General features: G+C 42.1%; 2 protein-coding genes across 18 annotated transcripts in view; one reads left to right on the top strand and one right to left on the bottom strand.

Annotated features, from left to right (window-relative positions):
* MAP7D3 (MAP7 domain containing 3) overlaps positions 1-6,808 on the top strand; it is a 78,638-nt gene extending 71,830 nt beyond the window's left edge. For all 12 annotated transcript variants that reach the window (XM_031944829.1, XM_031944834.1, XM_031944833.1 and 9 more), the window contains 4 exons: positions 249-336; positions 1,304-1,496; positions 2,745-3,028; positions 6,537-6,808. In XM_031944829.1, the coding sequence (XP_031800689.1) occupies positions 249-336; positions 1,304-1,496; positions 2,745-3,028; positions 6,537-6,544 (573 nt within the window). In that variant the 3' untranslated portion in view covers positions 6,545-6,808. The remainder of the gene's footprint in view (positions 1-248; positions 337-1,303; positions 1,497-2,744; positions 3,029-6,536) is intronic.
* An 8,018-nt stretch (positions 6,809-14,826) lies between these two features.
* Positions 14,827-26,364, bottom strand: part of FHL1 (four and a half LIM domains 1) — an 85,822-nt gene continuing 74,284 nt past the window's right edge. For 4 of the 6 annotated variants that reach the window (XM_031944651.1, XM_031944652.1, XM_031944650.1 and 1 more), the window contains exons 2-6: positions 19,514-19,695; positions 18,674-18,848; positions 18,216-18,385; positions 17,850-18,036; positions 14,827-16,281 (exon numbers count right to left, since the gene is read on the bottom strand). In XM_031944651.1, the coding sequence (XP_031800511.1) occupies positions 16,127-16,281; positions 17,850-18,036; positions 18,216-18,385; positions 18,674-18,848; positions 19,514-19,669 (843 nt within the window). In that variant the 5' untranslated portion in view covers positions 19,670-19,695 and the 3' untranslated portion in view covers positions 14,827-16,126. Of the gene's footprint in view, positions 16,282-17,849; positions 18,037-18,215; positions 18,386-18,673; positions 18,849-19,513; positions 19,696-24,531; positions 24,548-26,364 lie in introns of those variants that run through there. The other 2 variants (XM_031944648.1, XM_023505323.2) reach the window with 2 other exon arrangements.

Below are 26,364 nucleotides of genomic sequence, written 5' to 3'. Positions count from 1 at the left end.
CTTGCGACTGAGCCTAAAATTCTGGCAGACTGAAACTACCCCTGTAGTCCAGTCACTAAAACCCTGGCTGCTGCTCTCTTGGGACTCGTTAAGTGGGCCACATCCATCCTCCTTCAAGTCATAGGCGATTAGCTTTTAATCTAAATGAAGAAAATACCCAATTACCTTAGAAAGGTGAACTCTGAAGTAACAGAGATGATTTGATAGCAAGAAGTTCCTGAGCCCAGTCTTGTGTTACTTGGTTACAGAGTGAAGAGAAGTCCAAGAATGAGGCCATTGACGAGGATGATGCTGATGAAGCAGACGAAAGAAGTTTGGAAACAGTGGACCCACTGGGTATCCCTCCATTTACCTGTTTAGCGCTTGTAATAATCATTTAGAATGCTGGGGAATCATTGTAATCATAGTAATAATCATAACCTCTGTTTGCAAAGTTCTTCAAGGATTGCAAAAGTCCTGTAGGGTAATTAAAAGTGGAGGTATTTATTACCCCCCATTTTACAGAAGAGGAAATTGGACATTACTGAGTTTGAAGTAATTTAATAGGTTAGAGACCATTGGTAGGATTTTACCAGATAAAGCTTTTCATGACTGTGTCTGTGTAAGGTTTGACAAATTAAGTACGGCCTACCCAGAGGACGGGAGGGGGTTGTTAAGTAAAGACTAGCTCCTTTTCATTCTTCACCATGCACGTATTCAGGCTCTGAGATCTCAAGAAAAAAGCCAGGGTTCTTTGCCTTCTGTGGCCTGGACCACTTTAGCCACGTAGGGAAACCCTTTTCAGAACGACATTTTTAAAAAAAAATTTAACTAAAAGGATCCCTGATTTTATTTAGAGGTTAATGAAAAGATGCACATTTTGCCCATAAAGTTTGTTAATTCCCTTAATCTACAGATGTCTTGGGTGTCTGTGGATTCCATGTTAAGAGCCCTTGATGTAAAGAAATGTAGTCATGTTCAGGCTTTTTCCACATTCTGTACAGAAGGGAGAAAATGGACAGGTCCATCACAGGTGTCTTTTGTGGGATCAGAAAGGCAGTGATCATAATTGGTCCCTGTCATATTCGGTTCTTGAGGGCAGCTCTTAATAACTGTCTTCTGTCCCGTGTACTGCCACATAGCTAAAGAGGGTCCATCAGTATTTGATGAGAGGCCTACCCTGGGGGGTAGTATTGGTTGCTCCTAAGCACAGCTCCAGCTTCCTCATTTTACCTCTCATCTAATAAAACACTACCATCTGCCTAGTATCTTATTATAGGTGATCTGGAAACTCAAATGGGATGTTCATCTTTTTTCTTCTCAGCCATCACTGAAATGAATTCACCTGATGATGTCAAGATCGCAGGAGGGCTTCATGCTCAGAACCTGACTTACACAAAACAAGCTGAAATCGCAGCCAGCAATGAGAGCGAAGGACTCGTCACCAATGGTGATGAGATGGCCACAGAGCCAGGAAATACGGATTATTTGCATATGACTCTGGGAACAGATCATAGGTTAGTCACCTTTAGAAAATAGAGCTTTTGGGGAGAGGTAGGATGAGATGTTTTTCATGAAATTATTAATTCACTTATTTGAGTTTTGTTTTGTTTTGTTTTTAATGATAAGAGGACTTGACTGTGGTAAAGTAAGTAATGGCTATCAGGGAGTTCCTGCAAAACTTTCTGCTGACAGAGACAGTGGGAATGGTTTAGAGTTCATAGCAACATTTTTCAGTTCTTTAAGAAATAGTTCTGAAAGCTCTGTTTTTAGCAGTTTTTTGCTCAAATATATTTCCGTGGAAGCTTCTATTTGGGATAGAGTCTTTGCTGCTTTTCCTGCCTTTCAGAAACAGGGAAAGCACAACTTCCCTTTGCTTCTTGCTCTCCTTAGAAGGAAATGCTCCCTCTGCTTTAGCTCCCCAGGCCCTAGCACAGCTGATCAAGTCATCTTTACAGTGTACACGCTGATTGTAAAACATTTTTTCCCTATTTGTGGATAGTTTGCTCTAATTTCAGAATATTTAATGGCAGCTTGGTGTATAATATCATTATATACTTGTTACTCTAGACAGATTAAAATAGGCATTAGGCTACTGATTCCCTCACCAAACTGAGTGAATGGCCACTTATGCTGTGAAAATTAGGAATGGATAGTCTTTCATAGCCCTTGCTTTCCCAGCTCCAGAATTCTCCCCCCTACCCCTGTTACAACTTTGATTGTAACCAGTTACTGAGGGATTGCCACACACACACAATGGAACACTCTGCCTATTTCTTTTCCTATGGAGCAATACCTGGAAGTTGCTAGAAGCTCCCCAGGCCCAGCTCCAACCCTTGTACCCTCTTCCTCTATCCCCATTCCTGTGACAAGCTAGATTTTTCCTGTCTCAGCCCCTAGAATTCTCATATAAGTTCTCTCTAGGACTTTGGCAAGGGAGAGATCTCTTTCTAGCATCCCTAAATAAATTCTGGATGCTTTTCCATATAGAAACGATGTTAGAAAGGCCTCCATTTCATTATGGGTTAAATGAACTTTTGGGTGTTGGCCTGGAAATTAGTCTTCCACTTTATACTATTTATGGGATTAATCCATTGCATTGTTTGTCCTGTTTGTAAGTTGAAGCCCATCTGTGATGGGACCACACATTCATATTTTTAGATTGTCACATTAGGGGTACAGTCAGAGGGCAAAGGTCTTTTCTTCCCCAATAAAATATTGGTATTTGACTAGATGAGACATTTAATTAAAACATCTTTCTCCAGCCTTTCTGCCAAAGACACGGTTACTCCAAACTCAGAAATTGTGGCTGTTGAGGAAACTGAGCACACATCAAACCTGAATGGAAAATCTAACGCATGGACTTTTGAAGAAATTGTCGAACGTGGAGTTCATGCCAAATCTTCCAAATTGAATCCCAGCAACACTCCTTCAAATAGTCGTCCTCCAAACTCAAGAGATGCTGCCACATTTGCTCCAGGTCCCAAGGTAGCCTTTGAGGAGGATGTAGTGATTAATTCTTTGACCACAACTAGAGGAAACAATACAGGTAACACAAAGGCTGATTTCTATAGAGCTAAATCATTTGTCTCTTTCACTTGTAATTTCTCTGTTTGTGTTTTAATGACGATAATAGCTTACATTTGTATTGGATCCAATATAACTTTCCCAAAAGTTGTCCTTTGGTGCCTCAGTCCTAGCTAGTGTTGAGGGAAGCCTAGGTGCTCAAAGACTGTGCCTATGAAGCACATGCTTTGGCGGGGAATACCAAGCTAGGGAGGCTTTGGATGTGGGCCTTGCAGTGGACTTTGCATCTGTCTTTCCAAGGATCAGTCCAGCTAAGCTTGGAGAGAGGCTGTGATGACCAGGTTTGTCACAGAGTAATCATCTTTTCAGCCACAGCAGCTTCCAAAGAAAATGTGCCATGTTGTGGCTAGGTGATGATCTTCATCAGTGCAGGACAGACTCATTGATCCTTGAAGTTGAACACTTTTATGTACGTTGTTGCATTTGGTTCCTACAGCAACTCTGAGATATCACAGACAAGGGAACTGAGGTCCAGAGAGTTTATTTGCCAGAGGTCTTATGGGAAATGAGTGGCAGAGGTAGGAATAGAAGCTGGGACTCTGGCTCTATCGGTGCTCTTTCTACCCCACCTGGCTTCTACATTATTAATAAGGACAGAAAAATGATTGTGAGGTGATTGCTTCAATTCATTCAGGACATTAGGGTTTTGTGGGAATATCTTGATTCCTTTTCTATCAATAAACTGAATACATTTGTTAAATATTAAAATGCAAAATGTGAAAGTATTATAGTGAAAATGAGCCTTTGGAGAATCCTCTTTAAGTAACACATCTTTGAATGTGTCTAGTTAAGAAAATTGAAATCTGAAAAGAGAAGATGCTTTGTAATAAACAAAACTAAGGGTAATAGAAAATGGATTTGCTTGGTTTTTGGAAAGTGTTTGAGGTCTTTCTTGTTTAGTGTGCGCACGGTGAAGAAGATTGAGACCCTTGTGGCCCATCATTTCCTGGGTGAGGCTCCATCACCTATAGATGATTTCCTTTGGGTGTCTGTTCTTACTAAAACACAAGTCCGTGGTGCTTGTTGGAATACCCATGGTGCTATTTTTTAAAAGGGGGTTACTTCCTCTATATGCTCTCCCACCTTTATTACCCAGGTGTATACTCTGAGCAGCTTCTTAGCCCAACTTTCAACTTGTACCTTGTGGTCCTCTAATCTCTTTGGGTATACATTATACAGAACTGTCAGAGGTCATTCCCAGAAGGCTGAGGAGCAGTCACCTTCTGCTCGAACACCTCCTCAGTCATGAGAAAAACAGCAATTGCATTTTAAAAGCAAACACGCCAGATCCTAACTGTGCGATCATTCATGGTCGAGCAAAATGCTGTTAAAAATGTACCCCATGATTGGTGTTTTGAAGACCCCCAAATTAGGAAAAACAAGGTAAGGGGTGTCGCAAAGGTTGTGTTTGAAGTTTGTAGTCAAATGATGGCAGTACTTTGGTGGGGCATAAAAAGCTGTGAAACATAGATGCATCTTTATAGATGGCATGGCTATACGAGGTCAGACTATCCAGGGCTCATTAGTTGCTGATAGACTTTCAAAGCAGAATCCATGGATAGATTTCAAGGGATTCATGAACTTAGGGAGAAAAAATAACAGTTGTCACTAAGCTCTGAAATTTGGCATTTTCTGATTTTAATCTGATTTTGAACAGGGGTCCATTGACTTCCCCAGTATAGGTGGACAGCCAAAGGGGGGTCTCTGACACACAAAAAGAATAAGAACCCTGCCCCTTGCCTTCTGAGGAAGAAAGGGAGCCCTTTGTCCTCAGTACCTGGGCCATAACAACAGTGTTGTAATGAGTTTTTTAATGGGCTGCCAATACTCAAATAAAAATAGGTTGACTATTATCATTTAGTCTTTCAAGAAGGCTTCTTTATTGGAGCTATTAAGGGGCTTGGATACCCAGTGAATCTTAATATGTCAATTTAGGCCTGTAAAAGTAAATATAGTAAATTCAAGCCTTAGCACAGCTTAGAAGTGACCTGAGGGCTCATCCAGGCCATCGTCCTTCTGGGTGCAGTAATCCTTTCAGCGCATCCTCAGAGAGAGGCAATATAGTTGAAGTGCCATCTCTACCTCTCCATGGCTGTGGATCTCCTCGCAATTCACTGAACCTCTCGATTTTCCAGCAGCTCTCTAGCCTTAGAAGTTACAGAAAACTTACTGTCGGCCATGGTAGGAGTCTTCTGGTCTGGGAATGCCTGGTACCAAGGAAATCACGGGGCCTCTCCCTGTCCCCTAATGTAGTATCCCCAATACAAAGTCATCCTACTTCTGTCATAAGTCTTTCCTTTCAAATTGCATGTTTGTGTCTTCACAAAAGGGAGAGAGGAAGGAAATGAGCAAATAAAGTTGTAAGTGCCTACCGTGTGCCAGTGCACTAAGCATTTCTCAAATTTAATTTTTTTTTATTTTTTATTTAATAGCCTTTTATTTACAGGTTATATACATGGGTAACTTTACAGCATTAACAATTGCCAAACCTCTTGTTCCAATTTTTCACCTCTTACCCCCCCCCACCCCCTCCCCCAGATGACAGGATGACCAGTAGATGTTAAATATATTAAAATATAAATTAGATACACAATAAGTATACATGACCAAAACGTTATTTTGCTGTACAAAAAGAATCAGACTCTGAAATATTGTACAATTAGCTTGTGAAGGAAATCAAAAATGCAGGTGGGCAAAAATATAGGGATTGGGAATTCAATGTAATGGTTTTTAGTCATCACCCAGAGTTCTTTCTCTGGGCGTAGCTGGTTCAGTTCATTACTGCTCCATTGGAAATGATTTCTCAAATTTAATTTAATCCTCACAACCTTGAAGAGTAGTATTGTTATTGTTATTATCTCCTTTTCACTGATGAGGTAACTGAGGCAAGCTGAGGTAAGGTAACAGCCAGGGCCACACATCTTTTAAGTGTGTGAGGCCAAATTTGTACTCAGGTTTTCCTGACTCCAGGCCCTGATCTGTACTCACTATACCAGCTAGTTGCCTCTGAATGCCTCCAGTGAGAGGAAAGAAGCATCCCATTTTCTTTTTGGATGGTTTTAATTGTTGGGAATTTCTTATGTCAAATTTCTTATCCCTGGGGCCAAGCAGGAGGGGTTAGAACCTTTCTCCAGGTGAAAGTATTTCAAGCCCCTGAAACCTCTATCCAGTTCCTCAAATCTACTCTTGTGGCTAAATATCCTTGCTTCCTTTGGCTGACCCAGTTTGGGTGCCATGGGTCCTGGGTCCCTCAATATCTGGTTTGCCCTCTCCAAAGTAATTTGGGTTTTCTTTCTTGGGAATATTGCTTTGGCAGTGAAGAGGTGGGGGGTGGGAGTTGCAGACAATGAGGATAAGGAGAAAGGTTTTGTGTAGTACTGAAGTAGTAAAAACTAAGGGGAAGGCGAGGTGCTATGTAACCAGAACCCTCCAGACTCAGTCTTTCTTCTCACTGTTTTCTCTTTGGCCAGATCTCTAAACATTCTGCTCCCGGAAGTCACTGGATCCCATCTAAAGATCTTTCTTCAGGAAGCTACTTCTTGCCTTTATCCCAGTTCAACCCTGTTAAAATCAAGCTTCTAGCAGAGGCGATACTACTCCACGGTCACCTTGGGTACTTTCATGGGGTTACCTGGGTCTTATTGTGTATGTTATTTTTCCTTTGGGTTGTGGAACTGTCATTGTGACAGGATTTCTTGGCAGTGTTATTTCTGTTTCCTTTAATAATTTTCTTTAAGCTTTCTGTGGTTTGTTTTATTTTCCTCTCGATATATGCAAAGTGGTAAAGAAGCATCCAAACTGACTTACAAACTGGTAAATATTGTGATTAAGAAGGAAAGAATCTGCTTCCAGCCCCTGTTAAAAACCCCTCAATAACACTCATCCCTTTACTGTTAAACTCTCAGAGATTCAATGTTGTGAACAAGCTTACTACATCCTGGATGACCCAACACTCTCGGGAGCATTGTCTTGTGTTTAATACAAATGTTCTGGTGGTTTCGTATTTCTGCATATTATATTTTACTGTAATTTATATATCTTTACTTTCAGGAAAATGTTAAGTTGCAGTCTGTACCTCCTATCTGCCCCCCTTCCTTCCCCCCTCACCCTCCTCCCGCCACATACACACCATCCCCCTACTTCTCCTCCTACCTTCTGAATTATGAGATCTGGGCAAGTGTTTGTCCTAACATGGTTACAGTTTGCCATGATTTTTTAAGTTTTTCCTTCAGATTGCATCTTTATGTCTTCACAAACATGTAAGTATTAATTTCCCATGTATAAACCAGTAGCACGGCCAGTGCCTCGTGATGTTGGTTTGTTAACTCTCATTGGTCTTAGACTTATTTTTCTGGTTGTGTATACAGTGCTCTATTCCCTTACCTATTAAAGGCTGCAGTAAGGATATTTAACCAAAAATTGCCTGTCTTTCTACAGCATAAAGGGATGGATTGCCTCCTTTGAAACAGCTACAAAGAAACTTACCGGTAGTCTTAAGCCCATAAAATATATCCACACACATGTATTCATCATTACACCCACCCACACACACACACACACACACACACACACAATGGATAAGTGGTTTATGAAATTTGCTTCATCTGATCCTACTTAAACCATTGCCCGATAACTTGAGTATGATTTAATAATCCTTACTGCTAATGAATTGTTTATTGTTGAATCACCAGCTTGTTGAGGTGGAACTATGTTCCTCTCTCAAATCCATTCTTGAATGAGGAGGAGAGGGCCTGATATCTTAGACCTTTGCCCTTCAGAATTCGGAGGAATTGTTGGAGGTGAAGAATAGTGCCTTAGGTTAGCTAGTCGTATACTTTTGTCTACTAGCTCTTTTGTTCTGGCAGAGACAATCGTTTGAAGGGAAAAGATGGAGGTTTTCTTTCTGCACCTAGATTATGTGTTGAAAAACCATTGCAACTGTATGTATATATTATCACTATACTTTGCAGATGGACATTGATCATTTTACCATTTAACATAGTTATTCTGTGAGAATAGCGCCACTTCTTAACATTCATGAACGAAGTGCAGAAGCAAGATTCAATAAATTAGACTCAAATTTCTTGGGTCTGTAATTTTGTTTTATAACTATTGGACGTTTGCCCTCCCTCTTTCCATGCCTTTTTCCCCACCCTTTCCTGTACAAAATACAGTGTAAAATGTAGCGTTGTAGTTCTCGTTATTTTGTATCTTGCATTCCCAGGATTTTAGTATTCAATAGAGTTGGAAAGGTACTGTGTAGACCATCCATCCTCATTTTAGAGGAGGAGGAAGCCTTTAGAACTCGCCCAACGTGTGAAGTAGCAGATCCAGAAGTTGAGATCTCTTATCTCCCGATTCAGATTTCATGCTTCAGCTGCATTATTTTGAGTCATGAACAATCAGATTCTATATAGAACTGCATATCCATTATACTTTGGATTTGGGTGTTTTTGGAAATCGGATACTTGATCAAGTATATGTTGGACCAACTGGTCTCTGAAATCCCTCCTGGCCCCTGGATTCTCAGATTTTCTTTTTGTTCTCCCTAATACTTTTACTGCTCTTTCCAGTGCAACTCTAGACTTCCCATAACTGTCAGATAAAATTATTTCTTTCTTTTTGCTAGGTACCCTTTTCTAGGAGAAGGGCTCTGCCAAGGAAAAGAAAAAGATAAAATGGCTTTAGAAGCTTGATTCTTTGTTTTTAATCTTTTTTTATGCTTAAAATCCAAAATAACCCAAATATATCTTTAATGTGACCTTGTAGGCATAGAGCATAGGAGACTCCCTGCACTTCCCTTCAAAGTACTATAGAAATTTTGAGTTTCTGCCATCCAAACCTATTTATTGACAAAGTAATGATGTTCACTGTCCATTCTGCATCACATAAATATTTATTTGGAATAGAAGACATGTTAACCTACAGGAATGTCACTAATTTGCAAGTATCTTCCAACTTGTAATATATCCAAACACAAACTCGGTTTTTCTCCTTTCAACTGACTCCCTAACTTCTCCATTCCAATTTGATTATATCACCATTATACGAGAGTCCCAGGTCCAAAATGTTTCCTCTTTCCATGCTACCTTAACTTGTCAGCCAGGTCTCTCTTTGAGGTTGTTTGATTAGGATCTTCACGAGCAGAAGTGTGAACCCGGCAAGCCGAGCTTAGAAACTGTGACTGATGCCCCTGTGTCGATATATTAGACTTAATGTTGTTCAGGTGATTTATTGGTGTGCTTTGTTTTTACACAGGAATCACTTCCCAAGACCTAATCTCATCCCCTACAGGAATTCCCTTTTAAAACAAAGAGGAGAAGTGGTAGGCTATGGATATATACAGTATTGTATGTGGTCTCTCAACAATCTTAATGCACTTTTAAGCTATCAAAAGTTAATAGCTTAAATACTATTATTTGTTTTGTCTCACTTGTCTCTTCTGGTGGTGTGATATGAATGGTGGAATATATCCACAAATGGCTATGATAGATATACATACACACACACACACACACATAAAATAGAAGACATCCAGAAAATTAAAGGGAGATAAATAGTACTGAATTTTAGCAAAAGCTTTTGATCAGGTGGTTTTTGTTGTTCATTGTTATGCTAATTGTTTTCTTATGTTTTGAGCCATCTTTGCACTCCTAGTATGATGGTATCCATCTGGGTCATATTGAATTTTTTTCTATAATATTTTTCCTGGGCAATTAGATTGTGCAGTGGATAGAGCACCTACAGGCTTTTCAGCTGGACTCAGGAAGTTCAAATCCACCTTCAGACACTTTTAGTAGCTGTTTGATCCTGGGCAAGTAACTTCACCCTGGGGTTTTTTGTTGTTTGCTTTTTTTTTTTTCTCAGTTTTCTCATCTATAAATCGAGCTAGAGAAGGATATGAGATAACACTCTAGTATCTTTGCCCAAGAAAACCCCAAAGGGGGTCACGAAGAGTCAGATGTAATTGAAGTGACTGAATAAGAACAGTGTTTTCCCCAGGATTTTATTTAAAATATTTACAGCACGGGTTGTTGGTTATATTGATCTGTAGCTCTATCATTTGGGCAGTAATACTATATTTGTTTCATAAAACAAGTTTGACCAAAGGCTGACTTTTTAAAATAGTGAGGCTATTCAACATAATTATTAATTGTTCTTTAAATATTTTGTATTATTCACTTGATCCATCTGGACCAGGGTTTCTTCTCTTTCTTCTCTCCACTCCTCTTTGGTAATGAATTTCCCCATACTAATGAATAATAATGTACTTTGATATAGAGTCTTAAGGTTTACAAAATTCTTTACAAATATGATTAAATAATTTTCTCTTCACCACAATCCTCTGAGGGTAGGTGCTATCCCCATCCATTTTACAGATGAGAATACTGAGACACAGAATGGGTAAGTTGATTTGTGGAGAATCACACAGCTAGGGACTGTCTGAGGTAGGTTTGGAGCTCAGGTCTTCTTGACTCTCAAGTCTTGCATTCTTATCCACTGTGCCACCTGAGATGCCTATGAATGAAATCAAAGCCCCCATTTCAATTCCTATTTTTGGTAGCACTTTCTGATAATTGTTAAATTTCTTGTGTTAGTTGTGAATTCATCTTGTTCCTTTTTCACTTTGGTAATTGGATTTCCTTTTCTTTTTCTTTTTGATCCAGTTAAACTTTCTTGATTTTGTGCATCTTCTCAAAAAACAGCTCTTAGTATATTCATTTCTATTGGTTTTCTTTTACAATGTTAGAGTTGGGGGGGGCGGGTTAGTGTTTTTTTTTTTAATTTTCTTGGTTTTTTTTTTAATTGCACACTCGGTTTAATAACCTTTCTCCCTTTTTCTAGTTTAACTGTGAAACAGCTTTATATCTCTAATGATATATAACTTTAATTATGAGGACCTCTTTACTTTCATTCCCCAAATCTTACAATACTGTATCTTTGTTTTCTTTTGCATAGTTCCTGATTTTTCTGTGATTTTGTTCTTTATCCCACTCACTATTTGGAACGTTTTTATTCTTCTTTTAGGTCTGTACTTTTTGCTTATACTCCTTGTATTAATTTCTGCATCATTATGGACTACAAAACACGTTCATTTTTTCTGCCTCTTTGTCCTTTTTTGTTTTTCGTTTGACAATTTCTCCGGGTCCTAGTACATGGTTTGTTTTTGTAAGATAGCATGTGATGCTAAGAAATAGGTATATTCATAATGCTTCTATTCAGAAGTTAAATTTTCCAACAACGTTCAGTTCTATATTTTTCTTTTTTAAAAATTCTTGTTGGACTTATTTAGTTCTAAGAGTAAGTATTACATATTCTACAGTTACTGTTAAGTATGCGTTTTGAAGTATGGTTAGCTTTTCCTTTATGAATTTAGATTCTCTGCCATTTGAGGTGTGTTTAATAATATTGTTTTATTGTCTATGGTAGTTTGACGTATGATGTGATTTCCGTGTTCCTCTCTAGATAGTATGAATCTTTACTACTTTTGTTTTTCTCTGATGACAAAATTGCAACTCCAATTTTTTTAGAATCAACTGAAACAGGAAATATTTGTTACTGGAGTGAAACAATTTTTGGGGGAGTGCATTTCTGCAACTCAGTTCACCTCTCTGGGAGCCAGATAGATTTTCCTCTTGAACCCTTAAATAAAGCGACCTGAGTCAGTGACACAATGTGGAGGCAGGAGTGTACTGCATACACTTTGAACAGGGATAGAAGAATGGATGGGAGACGTGATATTTGGTGAGGAGGTCTTCCTTTCCCCTTGGCCTCTTTTGCTCTTAAGACATCTATAAGCTATTTGGCACTGGGGGAGAGATGCAGCTTTGGGAATTGGGTTTCTGGGATTGCCAGTGGCGTAGGTCATAGGCCTAACATCTACCTGCAGTGACCAGAGACATTGCACAGAAGACCTAGGCCTGGAACAGAGAGATTACCACTAAGAAAACTCCAGAGTACCGGGTACCATCAGCTTTTCCTAACACACAGGAACGGTGAGTAAGACAAGACCGGAAAATTGAACTTTCTTTGCACACTTCTTTTGTCTTTGTTTAAAGTTGGGGTAAGGGGGTGCACGTGCTAGGCTCCAAGACACATTTACTTCTTCCATTTTCCCCTTCTATAACCTGAGGTAATTTGAGAAGGATACCAAGAGGCAGTTGGGTCAGAGTAGTTATAGGTAGGGGCACTGGATTTCTTTTTTTCCCTATGTGCAGCAAGCTGGATGGGCCCAAAAGGCTAGTCATAGAGATTTTTTAATGGTCATTGAATTAAACATTGAGCACCAGATATGTGCAAGGCCCTGTGTTAGGTATTGGCAGACAGAAAAATGAAAATGACATAGCAACCTCTGGGATGATCCACAGGCAAAAGACTATGCTAGTGTTTTATCATTAGGCTGAGATTGTGAATGGTCCATTGTGGACCTTAGAGATTGTCTGTTCCCACTCGCCCCTCTTATTTTAAAGATGAAGAAACCAAAACTTCATGTGGGGTCAGCTGTTTCCCGTAACTCTTCAGTGGTTTTAGGAGATTTTCCAAATAAGTAGGTCTGAATGTGGTAGGATGCCCATAAATAACATGCTCTTCAAGACCCAGCTCAGATAGTGCCTTCACCTTTATCTATCAACTTGAAGTTCACAAAATAAATGATTTGCTCCCAACAACCTCGTGAGTGAGGTGGGTGGTTCATTGTTATCCCTGTTGTATTGTTGAGAAGAGGCAGCATGATCTAGAGGATAAAGATCTGGGTTCAAATCCCAGTTTGGATATGTTAGCTGTTTGAGCAGACATTGCACCTAATCATTTCTACTTCTCAAGCAGTTCCAAGTTGCAGAGAAGAGCTGCTGACCCATATCGGTGGAGCCAGTTCTCCCCCCCCCCCCAGAAGTTCTTCGAAACTCCCAGAAATGCCATCTGTACTGTCTCACTACATTGATCTTCCTGCTCTAATAATCCTAAACAGGATTTTCCATTTACCCTTAGGCCAATGACCAGAAGCTAGCCAGTATGGTTTGGGGTTATTTTTTTTTTAAACTCCAGCACACAAAGGCCACGAGAGGACAAATGTAAAATCCAGCCATTCTCTCTTATTTAGTGACTTCATCCCGTCTGTTTATCTTCATAATTGTTAGATTTGTATTTTATTTCATTTCCCCCTACTTTTTTCCTTCCCTTGACTCGGTCCTGTTGTAGCTTGATGATCCCTTCAGTGGATCTTTTCCCATCAATAATCTTGTCTCTTGCCCTGGAATTTTTCCTTGCTTAATATCCTTTTGAAAACAACACTCATTTACTTTTCTTGTGTTTCGCTTTTGGAGGAATTACTCAAATTTTTGTGCTTATTGAAGATCCACTTTTTCCATCAGTGATTAGGCTGGGCATTGCAGGACTTTGTGGAGTATATAGTCCATGCTCTTCTTTGATTTGGAATGAAACCATTTTCAGTGTTACCAGTTATCTATTTTGCCAGCTTCAGTGGTCTTTTCTCAGTTCTCCTTATAGTTTTGGGCATTGTTGACCACTCCTTCCTCCACATCTGATCAGCATTATCACCTTGCCCCCCTCTCTGTTCTTTGGTGACCTCATAAGTTCCCAGAGATTCAGTTATCTCTATGAAGACATTCCCTCCTGAGCTCTGTTTCTGAACCATCAGACCAGCCAACTAAATGTGTACTAGCGGTCGGAAACATTTCCTGACTTTTCACTTTGTTGGGAATACTGCCATTCTTCCGTTGTCCTTGAATCTTCCTTCTCTTGTCGGTTTTTCTGTCTAATTCTTTCCACTTAAGGATTCCTCCTTGCCTCTTGTCTAGGTCGCTGCTGTAACCACCTCCTAATTCAGCCTTACCTTCCTCTCCTACCCCTCCTTCAAATAGCTGCTGAGCTGTTATTTCACGTCCAGGTTTCTGGGTTTGTAGCACCCACCTCTGCCCTGCGGATCATCAGCGCTTCAAACCCTTCACAACTCAGATCTGCTCTGGCTTTCCAGACTGATTTCCCATTCTCTCCCCCATCTTCTCTGCATTGCCCTAATGGGTCAACTTGCCACTCAACAGCTGTGACAGGCTATCACCCATGTCTCTGCTCTCACCCAGGCCATATACCTTGGGCATGGAGTGTCCTCTGTCCTCTGTCCTCATTCCTTTCTTATTTGGAATCCCTGGGCCCTTCAAGGCTCAGCTCCTTTAGAGCAGAGCTTATTTCATCTTTATCTTCACATCCAATACCTTGTAGTATTTTGTATTTGATTTTGTTGGTGAAGAAGTTCCCTGTACCAGTGAAGCCTAGTAACTCAAGTTAGAACTGCTTGGGTTTAGGGCCTGCTCTCCTCACTACTATGCTGCCATACTGTGGGTGTGCAGTAAACTTTTAGTGAATCTAACTCAATTTCTTAGAGATGAGTCACAGTCCTCCTATACTACTTAGATGACCTTTTGGTCCTTCATTGCATCTGACCCATAACCAGTCAGTAATTTGTCTTTGAGTTTCAAAATGGATGAGAAATTTTGGTGTATTTTTTGTGACATTTTGATAGTCAAGGTTTTTTAATTGCTTTTTCCCTAGGAGACGCTCTGTGCAGTTTTCAAGGGGTTTTGTCCTAGAGAAGTAAAAATAGGGTCTCTATCACTGAAGGATTTTTGAGGACAAGAATGGTGTGAAAGAAAAAAAATCACCGAGCCATAGGCTTTTGAAGAAGGTTGACATTAGCTGGGTCTTAGTGGATTTTTAAACACTTGAAAAAAAGAGACAGGCGAGTTATTTCTATTTTGCTTTATTTTCCAGATGATCTTAGGGAAAGTAAATGTTAGATAACAATTGCAGTACAATCATGGGGTTAGGATGGATCTACCTCTTTGATTTTTACCTGTCACACTGACAAAATGGTTCCGTGTATTTGATTGCCTCGTTAAAACGACATAATTGTTGGAATAAGAAGGGGGACAGTTTTGGTATTTCCAAAGTGTTAGTACCCAACAAAGCAGTGGTGTTCCACTCGCCACAAGAGCGGTCTTCCCCCGTTCATCTGTGTTCCAGAAGTTCTACCACACATTACAGAGTCACCTGTCCATTTCTCCCCCTCAGTAGACGAGGGGTAGAAATTCATGTAAAAAGCCAATGGCAGTGTTAGCTAGTGCTTTTCATACTAGTTCTCCCGGCTACATTTCTAAATTGCATAAACACTCCAAGAGGTTAAAATTTTTTCATGCAGGTTTCATTAACTTGACTAACTCTACTGATAACACTTCAAAGCAAAATCTGGTTAAAAAAGCAGCTCAAAAAAGCGCAATTTTAATAGCTAAGCTTTCAATGCTATTCGCCATGCTGTAATTAATCAGAAATAACCTAAACTACTTTAAAGCGTACATTTTCCAAATGTCATGCATGCTTCAGAAGAAAGCGCAGGAGCACATGCTACACACAAAAGCCATTAGCCACAACAGAGAGCTTACTTCAAATCAGAATTCACTTCAAACACAAGCCTTTCTGTAAAATGCTGCATTAGTTGCTTTTAAAACACAAAGGCCAAGAAAGAGAAGATTATACTTTGCACAAAGCAAAAGCTGCCATTAGTCATTATGGTGAAGGCAGCTACTACTATATTTTGGAATACAGTTCTATTTGTGGATATAGTTCTCTCAAGGTATATATGATGATAAAAATCTAACTTGTCCTTCCTGAAAATCTCAGCAATGGGCTCAGGAGGTATGTTCTTTATTCACAGCGTCAGCTGTGTGTGGCAAACTACGCTTTTTTTTTAAGGGTTAGTTCTTTTTTAGCAACATGCTTAAGCGTCTCTCTACTAAGGTTAACTGAAAATCTACTATAATAATAGGCTGCAGACTTAATGAATAGGAGCACGGTTTAAATGGGATTGCTGCAGTTTTAATTTCTAAGACCAAAGGCGATTTCCATGCACCTTTTTATGAGCTATACTGTAAAATGAGAGAGCAAGCTCTAATTTACGATTTTTTTTTTGAGTCTTGCTCCTGCTCTGAGATAGATGTAGAGAGCAGGATTCAAAACCCCATGCTCCAGGACAGATGACCCCGTCCATTTACAGCTTTTTGGCACAGTCGGGGCAATAGATCTGCTCATTGTGGCAGACGAAGCGCTTGTTAGCCAGATTCACGGAACACTTTTTACAGTGGAAGCAGTAGTCGTGCCAGGATTGCCCTTCGTAGGTGACCACACTGGAGCCTTTCCCAAATCCTGTAGGGGAAAAAGAAAAACAACCAAGAAAGGTGTGAATTACAATCACCAGAAACTTCAACTCCTCAAAATTGAAGCTGTTGGATTCAATTCCCAGAGTTTAGACAGACCTAAATCTTAGTCACCCTTTCCCCCCGCCCCCTTCATTTAACAGGTGAGAAAACCGAAGTTCAGGGAGAAGTGACTTGTGGGACAAGTTAGCTTTTACATCAAAAAAAAAAGCTAGTTTTCCTAAAGGGTTGCAGTCCAAAGACACGCTGGACGGACTGAGTCATGGCTGGTATTTTTCTTTTCTCCAACAATTAGAGTCTTAAGGGTTATTTTGAAGCAATGGAGCTAAAAGCTTTGCTCTCTCTGAAGCAAATCAGGGCACCTTCCTTACTCATACCTTTTCGTCTAAGCTTCAGGCTAACTGCTTGAGAAAAAAAACAAACTAGAGCAGTAATTTGTGAGCCACAAGGATAGCATTGCTGTTGTTTTATGGTAGCATTTAAAAGATTAGACCTAGGCCCTGAAATCTGCTCTCCTCTTACAGACCATGTAGCTGTTTTAGTCCCACCTCTTTCCCCTAGAATAGTTAGCCCTCAGCTGGAAGCCCCCTCCTTGCCACTTCCCTTCCTTTTTGCAATCTCCATTGTGGCCACCACCCTGCATTATCAAACTGGCCGCCAGGAGGCAAACTTAGACTGTTTTATTATCGGGAGAAAAGCCAACACCCCACAAGCGCAGTTCTGGCTCTTTGTCTTCACTGCTGTGAGAGCTCAGGCTCCAAGAAAGCCAGTTTCCCAAGGGTGGAGGTTGAATAGACTGCACTCTGCCCCAATCCCCAGGGCTTTACATCCCTTTTCCCTAAAGATTTCTAAGACGCCTTGAAGGGCCAAGTTCTGAGGGAAGCATTTCATTTAGAGTCAGGTAACTTTCCTTCTGGCCTGCAGTGAGAACGTAATGGGCACTCAAAGGGCTGTTTGTCTGGGAGGGAGGGGCTGGAAGTCCCAGGCAGCTTCTGAGGATGCTCTCTGCTGAGCCACTTCCTACCTGTCCTTTTTCTTACCTACCATCTCATGACCCATTGAAGGGGAATCCTGAGTACTAGAGGAAAAAAAGTCTGACCTGACACCTCTCCTCTGATCTAGCAGTTTCTCTCCTTAGATTGATACCCTGTATTATACTGTAGCTGCTTGTGTTCAGGACCTTGAGTGAAAAAAAAAAAAAAAACTCCAGGGGTTGGGGGGGGTGGAGAAATACTCCTCTTTCAAGTCTGGCCTGAGGCAAATGGGATGAAGTGAGCTGGACAAGGAGATGGCCAACAACTCTCTCTACCTAGAAAATCCCAGTGGGGCCATCCATGGTCCAGTACAAGTGGAAGGTGGCTAAACCAGCCCATCTCAGCTCCAAGTCTAAGAGGTGCTGAGTCCGCAGCATGGGGCTATCATGCAAAGATGCCAGCTCTAGAGGATTTCACATGTAACCTAATTCATGGGGTGAGGGGCCTAGAAAAGAGGGACAGAGCTCTTCCCTCTCCCCCACATGTTGTCATGCTATAGCACTGCCCCCTAGAGCCCACCTACCTGTGATGGGGTTCTTACATCCAGCACATTTCTTGGCAACGAAGGACTTGTAGCAGTCCACGCAGTAATACTGATCCTCCACTGCAGTGAAGCGCTGTCCAGCCAGCTTCTTGCTGCAGGTGGCGCACACGAAGCACTCGCCATGCCAGGGCTGATCCTGATAAGTGATTCCTCCAGAAGTAATGGCCTAGACCAAGAAGGAAGGGTCAAAGACTGTGCCTTAACACCAATAAACCACCCCCACTTCAGCACCGGGCAAGAGGAGAAGAGAATCTGGCAGCGTTCTCCAGACTGGTGGAATCTTCCTGTGCATTGCTTCCTAGCCTACAGGGAACCTTACACCCCCATAAATGCAATGAGGCACACCTTGTTGCACTTCACGCAGTGCTTAGCAAACTTGGTCTCATGACAGGTGACGCAGTAGAAGTCTTCCCCTTTGGGGAAGAAGCTGCCGGTTCCGATGACCTGTTTGCAGTTACTGCAAGTGAAACAATCCTTATGCCAGACATTCTTCTTGTATTCCACATTTTGGTCTCCTAAGGAAGGAAGCAGTTGAGTTGCCATGGGATCATCTAGTAAAAAGGGGTTCCTGCTCCCCCTCCATCTGCTATGATCCCTGATGGTGGCTGGCATCTAATCTCACAGGGACTAGAATTTCAATAAAGTATAGGGCCAGGAAGGGGGTGGTTGCATACTGGGTATCTGACATTCAAAGCCCTCCTTCAGCCTCAGAAGGAGAGGAGCAGTCAGGGTATTGTTGGAGTCTCCTGCCTCCCCCCTACCCCAAGTTCAGAAAATCTTTTATATTCAAGGTAAGTAGGTACCTGCAACAATTTGCTTGAAGCATCCTTTGCATCGGGGCGAATCCTCCCGTGTGGTGCACTTGTTACACAGGATCTTATTGTCTTTGGACACAAAGGTCTCATTGGCCAGAGGATGGTAGCACTTGGCACAGCGGAAGCAGGAATCATGCCAATAGCGGTTCTTGTAATGCAGCTCCTAAAAGCACAGTGACCCAGGAAGAGGGAGAGAAAGTCAGTGAAATAGTCTAAGTGGGGATTATTAAAAGCAAAGGGCATTTTTATATTATTCCTGTAGAGTCAACCCCAATAGCTTTCCTGTAGTCTGGGTGGAAAACCGCCATTAGAAAGGACCTGAAGCCCCTAGGTCTCATGCATGCCCTTCACCTCTTGCAGTCAAAAGTTACCCTCTAAATCATGAGCAGCCCTACAGTCTACCTTTTTGTATATTGGTTCATATCTATGTGCAAAGAAAAGAGCCCAATAAGATGGGGTAGGGCTAGTTCCAGAAGCTGGAAGGGATCCAGTCCAAAGACAGCAGCTGCTCCCTCCCCCCCAGACTGGGGTGGAAAATGGCTTCAGCTTGACCTCAGGGGCTTGAGGTTTTGAACCCCACTTCTGCAAGTAATTGATATATACTAAGCCCTGGTATCTTCTTCAGGAGATACAGGTAGGAGTATGCCCCCCCCCAATCCTTCCTTTTATCCATTAGATATACAGGGTAATAAGTATTGGAGGTTCTGGAGATGTGGGCAAGGGAATAGGAGGCCAGGTACCACCCTCTGTGATCATAGGCAGGGAGAGAGTTCAGTCCTAGTTAGAAGTGTTCTTGGCCAAGGAGGGCGACAAGCCCCCTAGTCTTACCTTAGAGTCTGCCCCAATAGGTTTGCGGCACTCTACACAGGTGTTGGCACAGAACTTGTCAAAGCATTTGACACAGCAGTGCCGACCCTCCTTCTGCACATACTTCTTCCCTTGCAATGGGTCCCTGCAGTAATGGCAGTCAAACTTCTCAGACATGGTGCCCACAGTGTACCCTCCGGGCCCTGGGGGGGAGGAAGGATTTCACTGTTAGTGGCCCCATTCTAGGAGGCTTCTGCCAAAGTAGGGGAGAGACAAGGTAATTCTTTTTACAGGAAAGAGGCCTAGGTGCCTGATGAGAGGTACATGTGGAAGATTACATAAAGAAGCACCTTCAAGCTGAGAGGAAGAGAGAAGAGCCTTTTCTCCTGTAGTGGGAAAGGAGAGTAAGATGTCTTAATAATAAAACACAAATTTCAATACTTGAGTTTTGTTATACTATTATAAGGTTTTTACTCTGAGCTTTTCACCCTGCCTCCCCCACACTACTTCCCAGCCCCTCAGTGTTTTTTATTCAAACCTATACCGGAGCCTCCCCATGATCAGTAAATATTAAAACACTAAATAAAGGGCAGCTGAGAGTTGTGCATATCTTAGTTTGTCTAAGCATATACAACACTAATAGCCACAGATTTATAATTGGGAATGTCATCTAGTCTTTACAGATGGGGTGCCCACCTATTGTGAGGTGTACTATGCAGTTGAATAACTGGGGCCCGCCAGCAACATGATATGAAGAGCAACGAGACACAATGGGGAGTGTGTCAATGCTCAGATTCCAGACTTAGTTTTGCTCTCTGACCAGCCCCTACCCATAAAATGAAAAGTGGGATGGACAGCAGATGGGACTATCAGTCCCACCTCTGACCACTACTGGCTCTGGGAGGCTGGGCTCCGCGCTACAAAATGATCCCGGTTCCACTCAGAGTTAGACAACTCATTGTGTCGAAGTCTGTTCTGACACCACGCTTCCCAGTTCTGCCTCTGGGAATAAGCAGAACAAGCCCAAACTCCTTCCCATATATGGCAATCCTGGAAAAGCTGACAGACAATATGGAGGTGTAGCTTTTTACATTTCGGGATTCTATGTGGGGGCAAAGTGGAAGGAAATGCTAGCCCTTTTTTAATGATTTCTTTCACAACGGTGAAAGGAGTTCCCCCAATTCTAAACAATTTCAAAATGAAACAAGTAGCCGATGACACTCGTCTACAGTCAACCCAATGCACGCTCTCAGTTTTTCCCTTACAAGTAGTTTTGATAACACTCTTGAACATTGCTACAACTTCAGCTTTTCCCTGCAAAGAGAATAAAAATAGTGCTCTTTATGCATCTTGGACTGAGCCAAATAATCAGAATGGCCTCCAGAGTGTTAAGTGGAAAGGTTTTTGATTTTGGAGGGGGGTGTAGGGGGCTGGACCATTCTGGGAAGGTTCTTTGATGTCTGAGAGAACACAATGACATAATGACTTAAGTGCCTATGTACTATGACAACAACAGTGTGAAATTTTCCATTAGCTTTTTGTATGAAGGGGGGAAAAAAAGATAAGCTCTCCCATTTTGGAGCCATCGAGGCTAGTCCCCTTCACTTTTTGTTGAGAGAAATTCTGACTTTGCCCAAACTCCTAAGCTAGCAAGTGCTAGAGCCCACATTAAGATCCAAATTCACGGGCTGACATCCAGGAATCTTCATATGTGGGGAAAAAGGGGGAAAACTAAAAATTCATTCATAGAATCTCGTCACCTAAAATCCCCGTGCTGAGACTGTGGCCACCAAGTTCCTTATTCAAAGCTATGGGGAAAAACAAATATCCAAGACCAATAAATTATTAATATCATTAAAATACCATTTGGCAAGAAAAGCGAATTTGTCAGACGAGTGTCAGTAACCACAGCCTGTTGCACGTCATCTTGGCTCACACTGGAAAATTCCTCAGTGTTCCTTTTTAAGCCGTTAATAACAAGTGCAGGAGACTCGTTTTCATTTCTCTCCCTTTGGCCGTCTTTACAAAGAATAGTTGTTAGATAAAAATATCATGACTGTGGCAGTCCCTCGCTTAACACATTCCAGTGGCTTCCCATCAACCCCCTCTGGCCTCTCAAACCTGTCACAGGCTGGCTCCCAACTTTCTACCTTTCTTTGCAGACCTATTTCTCCCCTTCACATACTTTATGGTCCATCTGGTCAAACCAGACCACTTGCTATTCCCTATACACAACCTTTTATCTCCCATTTCTACCTTTTTGCCTAAACTGTCCCCCATTTTGTGAAATGCTCTCCCTGTTCACTTTTGTTTCTTGGAATTCCTGCTTCCTTTCAAGGCTGAGATCTGGTGGCAATTCCCACTTGTTGATGCTCTAAATAAGTTAGTTTATACTCTACATATATTGGGTAATGACCGAGTCTACACGTTTCCCACCAGCAGAACGGCATGCTTCCCGACAACGGGGACCCTTTTGCTTTTGGTAAATTCTCATGGGCACAGACTTGGGCACGCAAGCGTCCATTACAAAAAAAAAAAAGCAATGTTAGAAAAAAGACACCGGATGTAAAGCTGAGCAAAGCAATCGACGGCCAGGAGCCAGCCTGGACATTTTAAGAGCTGCTCTCCCTGCTGCCTCTGGCCACTGCTTCCCATCATTTGAAGAGAAAATGGCCTACTAGGGCTTCTCCTGTTGAGGGTGAAGTGGGACTTGCTCATTCCAGTAGCTAGTGACTTCCGCTCCCATCATACCTCTGGTTGCAAGTGTTCGGCTATTTCTTAGCCTCTTGCCTTGGACTACCTGTTTTGCATTCTCCACTCCCCCTAAATCCACTCAATCAGCCATTCAGCAACCAAGACCCATTTCCCCCCAACTTTTCTCATTCTATCTTGCACTCACAAAAAGCTGACTTAAGTCTACAAGACACCCAAGTCAGGGCTGGGTGCTCCCGGCCTACCCCCGGCCCAGAGGGCCAGGAAAGAGAATGAGTGTGTTCCAGACCCTCCTCTGAAATTCCCTCCCAACATCCAAACCCTTGGAGCAGCCGTCCTGACTTCCAGTTTGTTTATCCTCAAGGACTTTAGTATCCGCCTCCCGATCCATCTCCATTTCTGCCCCTCCATGTGGAGATTTCAGTGTAAGGCTGATATACTCTAGGCATGCTGATGACCTCCCTGTTCCCGAACCATCTCAATTCGTGAGACCTCCGCCTTCATTTCACCTCAACTGCACACATACTTATCCAATCATTCTGTCAAGAAATAATTTGCATAATTGTTCCGAAAGTGACTACAACATACACGGCCTCTGACCCGGACACCTCACTTGCCAAATGTAGATCCCAAGGAGGTCGAAGACAGAAAGGTCGCACATTCACCGTGTGTGTGTGGGGGGGGGTGGCATCCTTGGCAGCTAGGGAATAGCTAAGTTACCTAGCATATGTGACTGGAAAAGAAACACTATGTGGTGAACTCAATATTGAAAATGGAAAGAACGGCAACAAGCCGCCAAATTAAACCACAACATTGTCATGATGCCCCAGAAGAGGAGACAGCAGAGGAGGGGGCGAGCCGAGTAAATTTGCTACTTTTGCCATTTACAAGGGATGGCTGTCTGGAGGGGATAGGGAAATATTTGGAAATCAAAGTGATATTTAAAAAGAAACACTAGATCCTGTGTTTTTGTGGGAGGAGGCCATTGGGGTTAAATGACTTGCCCAGAGTCACACGGCTAATCTCTGCAACCACCTTAGGATCAGCGAACTATTCACTGCACCACTTGGCTACCCCTTGAGTCTTGGGCTTCATAATGGCACCGATGCAAGATAAAAAATCATTCTATCCTCAGGCAAGTCATTTCACCTACTTGGGGTTGCATCGTCTTCATCTGTGAAACAAGCTGGTTAGAAATGCTGACCTTGAAACTCCTTTGCAGCCCTAAATCTATGATCTGATGGAGGCTGAGCCAATAAAACCTCAGAGGCATCAAAGTACTCAAATAGTCCAATCCTGTCATTTAACAGGGGAGGGAAATTAAGGCTCAGGGTCACATAGCGACTGGGCCAGAAGTCTTAGACAACCGTTAACTGGGCAACGACATAGTGGAGAAGCAGTGTGTTGCAGGTGAAAGAATAGTGACCTCAGCATCAGAGATCCTAACGTGAAACACTAGCTCCGCTTTTTCCTCCCTGTGTGAGCCTAGACGAGCTACTTCATGTCCTTATGGGAAGAACTCTGGAAAATGAAGGGACTGGCCTAGAGGGCCCTGGAGGTCCCTTTTGGCTCAAGCTCTAGGATCTTATAAACTGTGATCATAAGCCAAGACAGGCAGAGATTAAGGCACTTCGATGAGAAAGGAAATCGCCACGATGGGCAGCGCTCCAAAGTCTGTCACTCTGATACTCTTTGGCCAAACCATTTGACAGAGAAAAGAAGGGTCAGACGAAGTCGAGTTATCTGAGCACAGAAACATTGGACAGTACCTTTTTCTTTGACCAGAAAAATAAAAGAACAGAGAAGGGAAAGACTTGATTTTCCCTCTTCTCTGTAGCTCACTTTTCTTGTCCCCCAGTGCTTAATCTGCCATTCATCTGTGGACAGAAGGCATGCCCCTAGGACTCTGTAATGATACTAACTAAAATGGGAAGCTCTCCCTTTGCCCAAACTTTCAGATATATTAACTCTGGAGAGAGAGATGTTATCGAGCACTAAGTCAAAGTAACCACAAAAGTCAAGCATGCATAAGTTTATAATAACACTAAGAGACGTGAGGAGTCACTGCCTCAAAGCAGACTAGCTGCCTGAAGAGGCCACGGGCTTCCCCCTCCCTAGGGATAGCGGAGGGAGCTTCTGGGTCAGGCATCGGTTAGATTAGATGCCTCTGTGCTATTTCCATCCAGTCAATGAGTAGGATGATTAATCGTTATTGCTAATAATACCCGATACGATAGAATGTTTTAAGATTCACAAAACACTTTATGCTTTATCGTATTTGAGCTTAACCAAAAAAAATCCTCATTTGGACTTTTTTTCATTCTTACCCAGGTGATCTTGTGCAAACAATTTCATTGTTCTGTGCCTCAGTTTCCTCAGCTATAAAAATGGAGGTGGCTGAACTGGATGGCTTCTAGATGAGGAAACAAACTTGCTCAGTCACATGGTCAATGTCAGAGGCAGGACTTGAACCCAGGTTCTTACTGACTTCCAAGTCCAGCCGCTATCCAGAGTTGTTCCAGACCATCCTTACAAAGGGAGAGATGATCGTTGCGAGACATCCATTAGCGGCAGTACCAGCTGTATACGTGATCACCGTGAAAACCTCCCCCTGTGCACAAACATCAGTAATTGTACAGATAATGCGCTAGAAAGTCAATGTGAACATAATGGGAGGGAGACGGCAGTGCCCAAGTTTCCCTTTGGTAAGTCTCTATTTCCTTTCTTCATCTTTATCATAGGAGAGAAGTGGGTTAGGGAAAAAGCCCAGTGCTTAAGAGTCGACTGACCACCCAACTCTCAGGATGAGGGACACCTAGGAAAATGGCGCCGTTCCGGTTCAGTTATTTGACTGATGGTTAACCAGATGGTCTTTTTGTTTTCAATTTTCCTTTGATGTCTGAATCTTATTTCCTGCCCAAACACACAGAGCCTTCTGAACACAATGACTGACTTTCTTTGCAAATCAAAAGACCCAAGACTTTCATTACTTCCACCCACTTCTCATTGTGGAGGGCCCTGTGTGAAGATGGAGGTGGAAGAGATGATGCCTAATCTATTATGTAACCCATATAAACAAAAACTCTTTGGACATGTTCTCAACAGTTGTTAATACCGTAAAGATACTCAGAAAAATAGTTTGAGAACCACTGGTTTAGTCACTTGACCCATCCAAGCCTTGGTTTCTCATAAAAGGAAAGGGGCGATCTAAATACATTCTAAGGTCTATCCCATTTCTAAGCCTGTGATTCTATGAGCTCCTTTTCTTCAGTTTCTTTCTCCTAAAAGTAGAGCGCTACATGAAATTCTGGGGAACTGCAAAGTCTGAGTGTTTACTGTGAAACTTGACAGAAATGATCAAAATCAAAATGGCTAAAAGTAGGAGTTAAAGCCAGGGATGTGTAAACTCTATCAAGTTGACATGAAACAAGAGTTCAAGGCCAGGCACAGAATAATAGCCACTTAACAAACGTTTACTAAATAAACGAACGGAGGTGCTGTGTTATTACAGTAAATTTAAAGCCGAGTACATATGGCCCTAGACTAGGTCATGATTTAGGGGGGGGGAGGGGAGGCCAAGAGGGCTCTAAACAGCCATCTGGCACATGTAACAACTTCTAATATTTTATCAGCTCCAGAGGCAGGTTCCTTTTCTTATACTTCAGCTTTCTCATAGCACCTAACAGCCTCTTCTGTGTAAAACACTCGATAAATGTTCATTGTCTGACAGATACAAACACCAGGAGGCTATAAAATGCCTCTCCTTAAATACCGGAGGCCATGTTCCAGATCAGGAGTCCTTAGCCCTCTTCCCCACAGAGGAAGAGATTTCAAGGAGCCCAGCCTTGGAAGGGGAAAACACACGCACATGTTCCTGAGGGGTCAAATAGTGAATCTACAAGGCCAGCTTTCGAGAAAAGAAGATCCAGATTCAAGCCTCTTCTGCTTCACTAGCCCTAGGATCTCTCCTCAACGCTCTAGCGATTCTACGTTACAGAAAAGTTGCTGTGGAAACACTCACATTCGTGCACATTTGCACACACAACTCCCCCATTACCTGTTTGGAGGCAGCAGAGCTTAGTGACAGAATTTACTTGAAATATGAAAATCATGGGTCCAAATTCTCTCTGACATTTACTAGCCAGGGCATCACTGGCAAG

Source organism: Sarcophilus harrisii, chromosome X (genome assembly GCF_902635505.1).
Source record: "Sarcophilus harrisii chromosome X, mSarHar1.11, whole genome shotgun sequence".
Classification (NCBI taxonomy): domain Eukaryota; kingdom Metazoa; phylum Chordata; class Mammalia; order Dasyuromorphia; family Dasyuridae; genus Sarcophilus; species Sarcophilus harrisii.
Note: the sequence above shows the minus strand (reverse complement) of the source record. Positions and strands in the feature narration are given on the sequence as shown.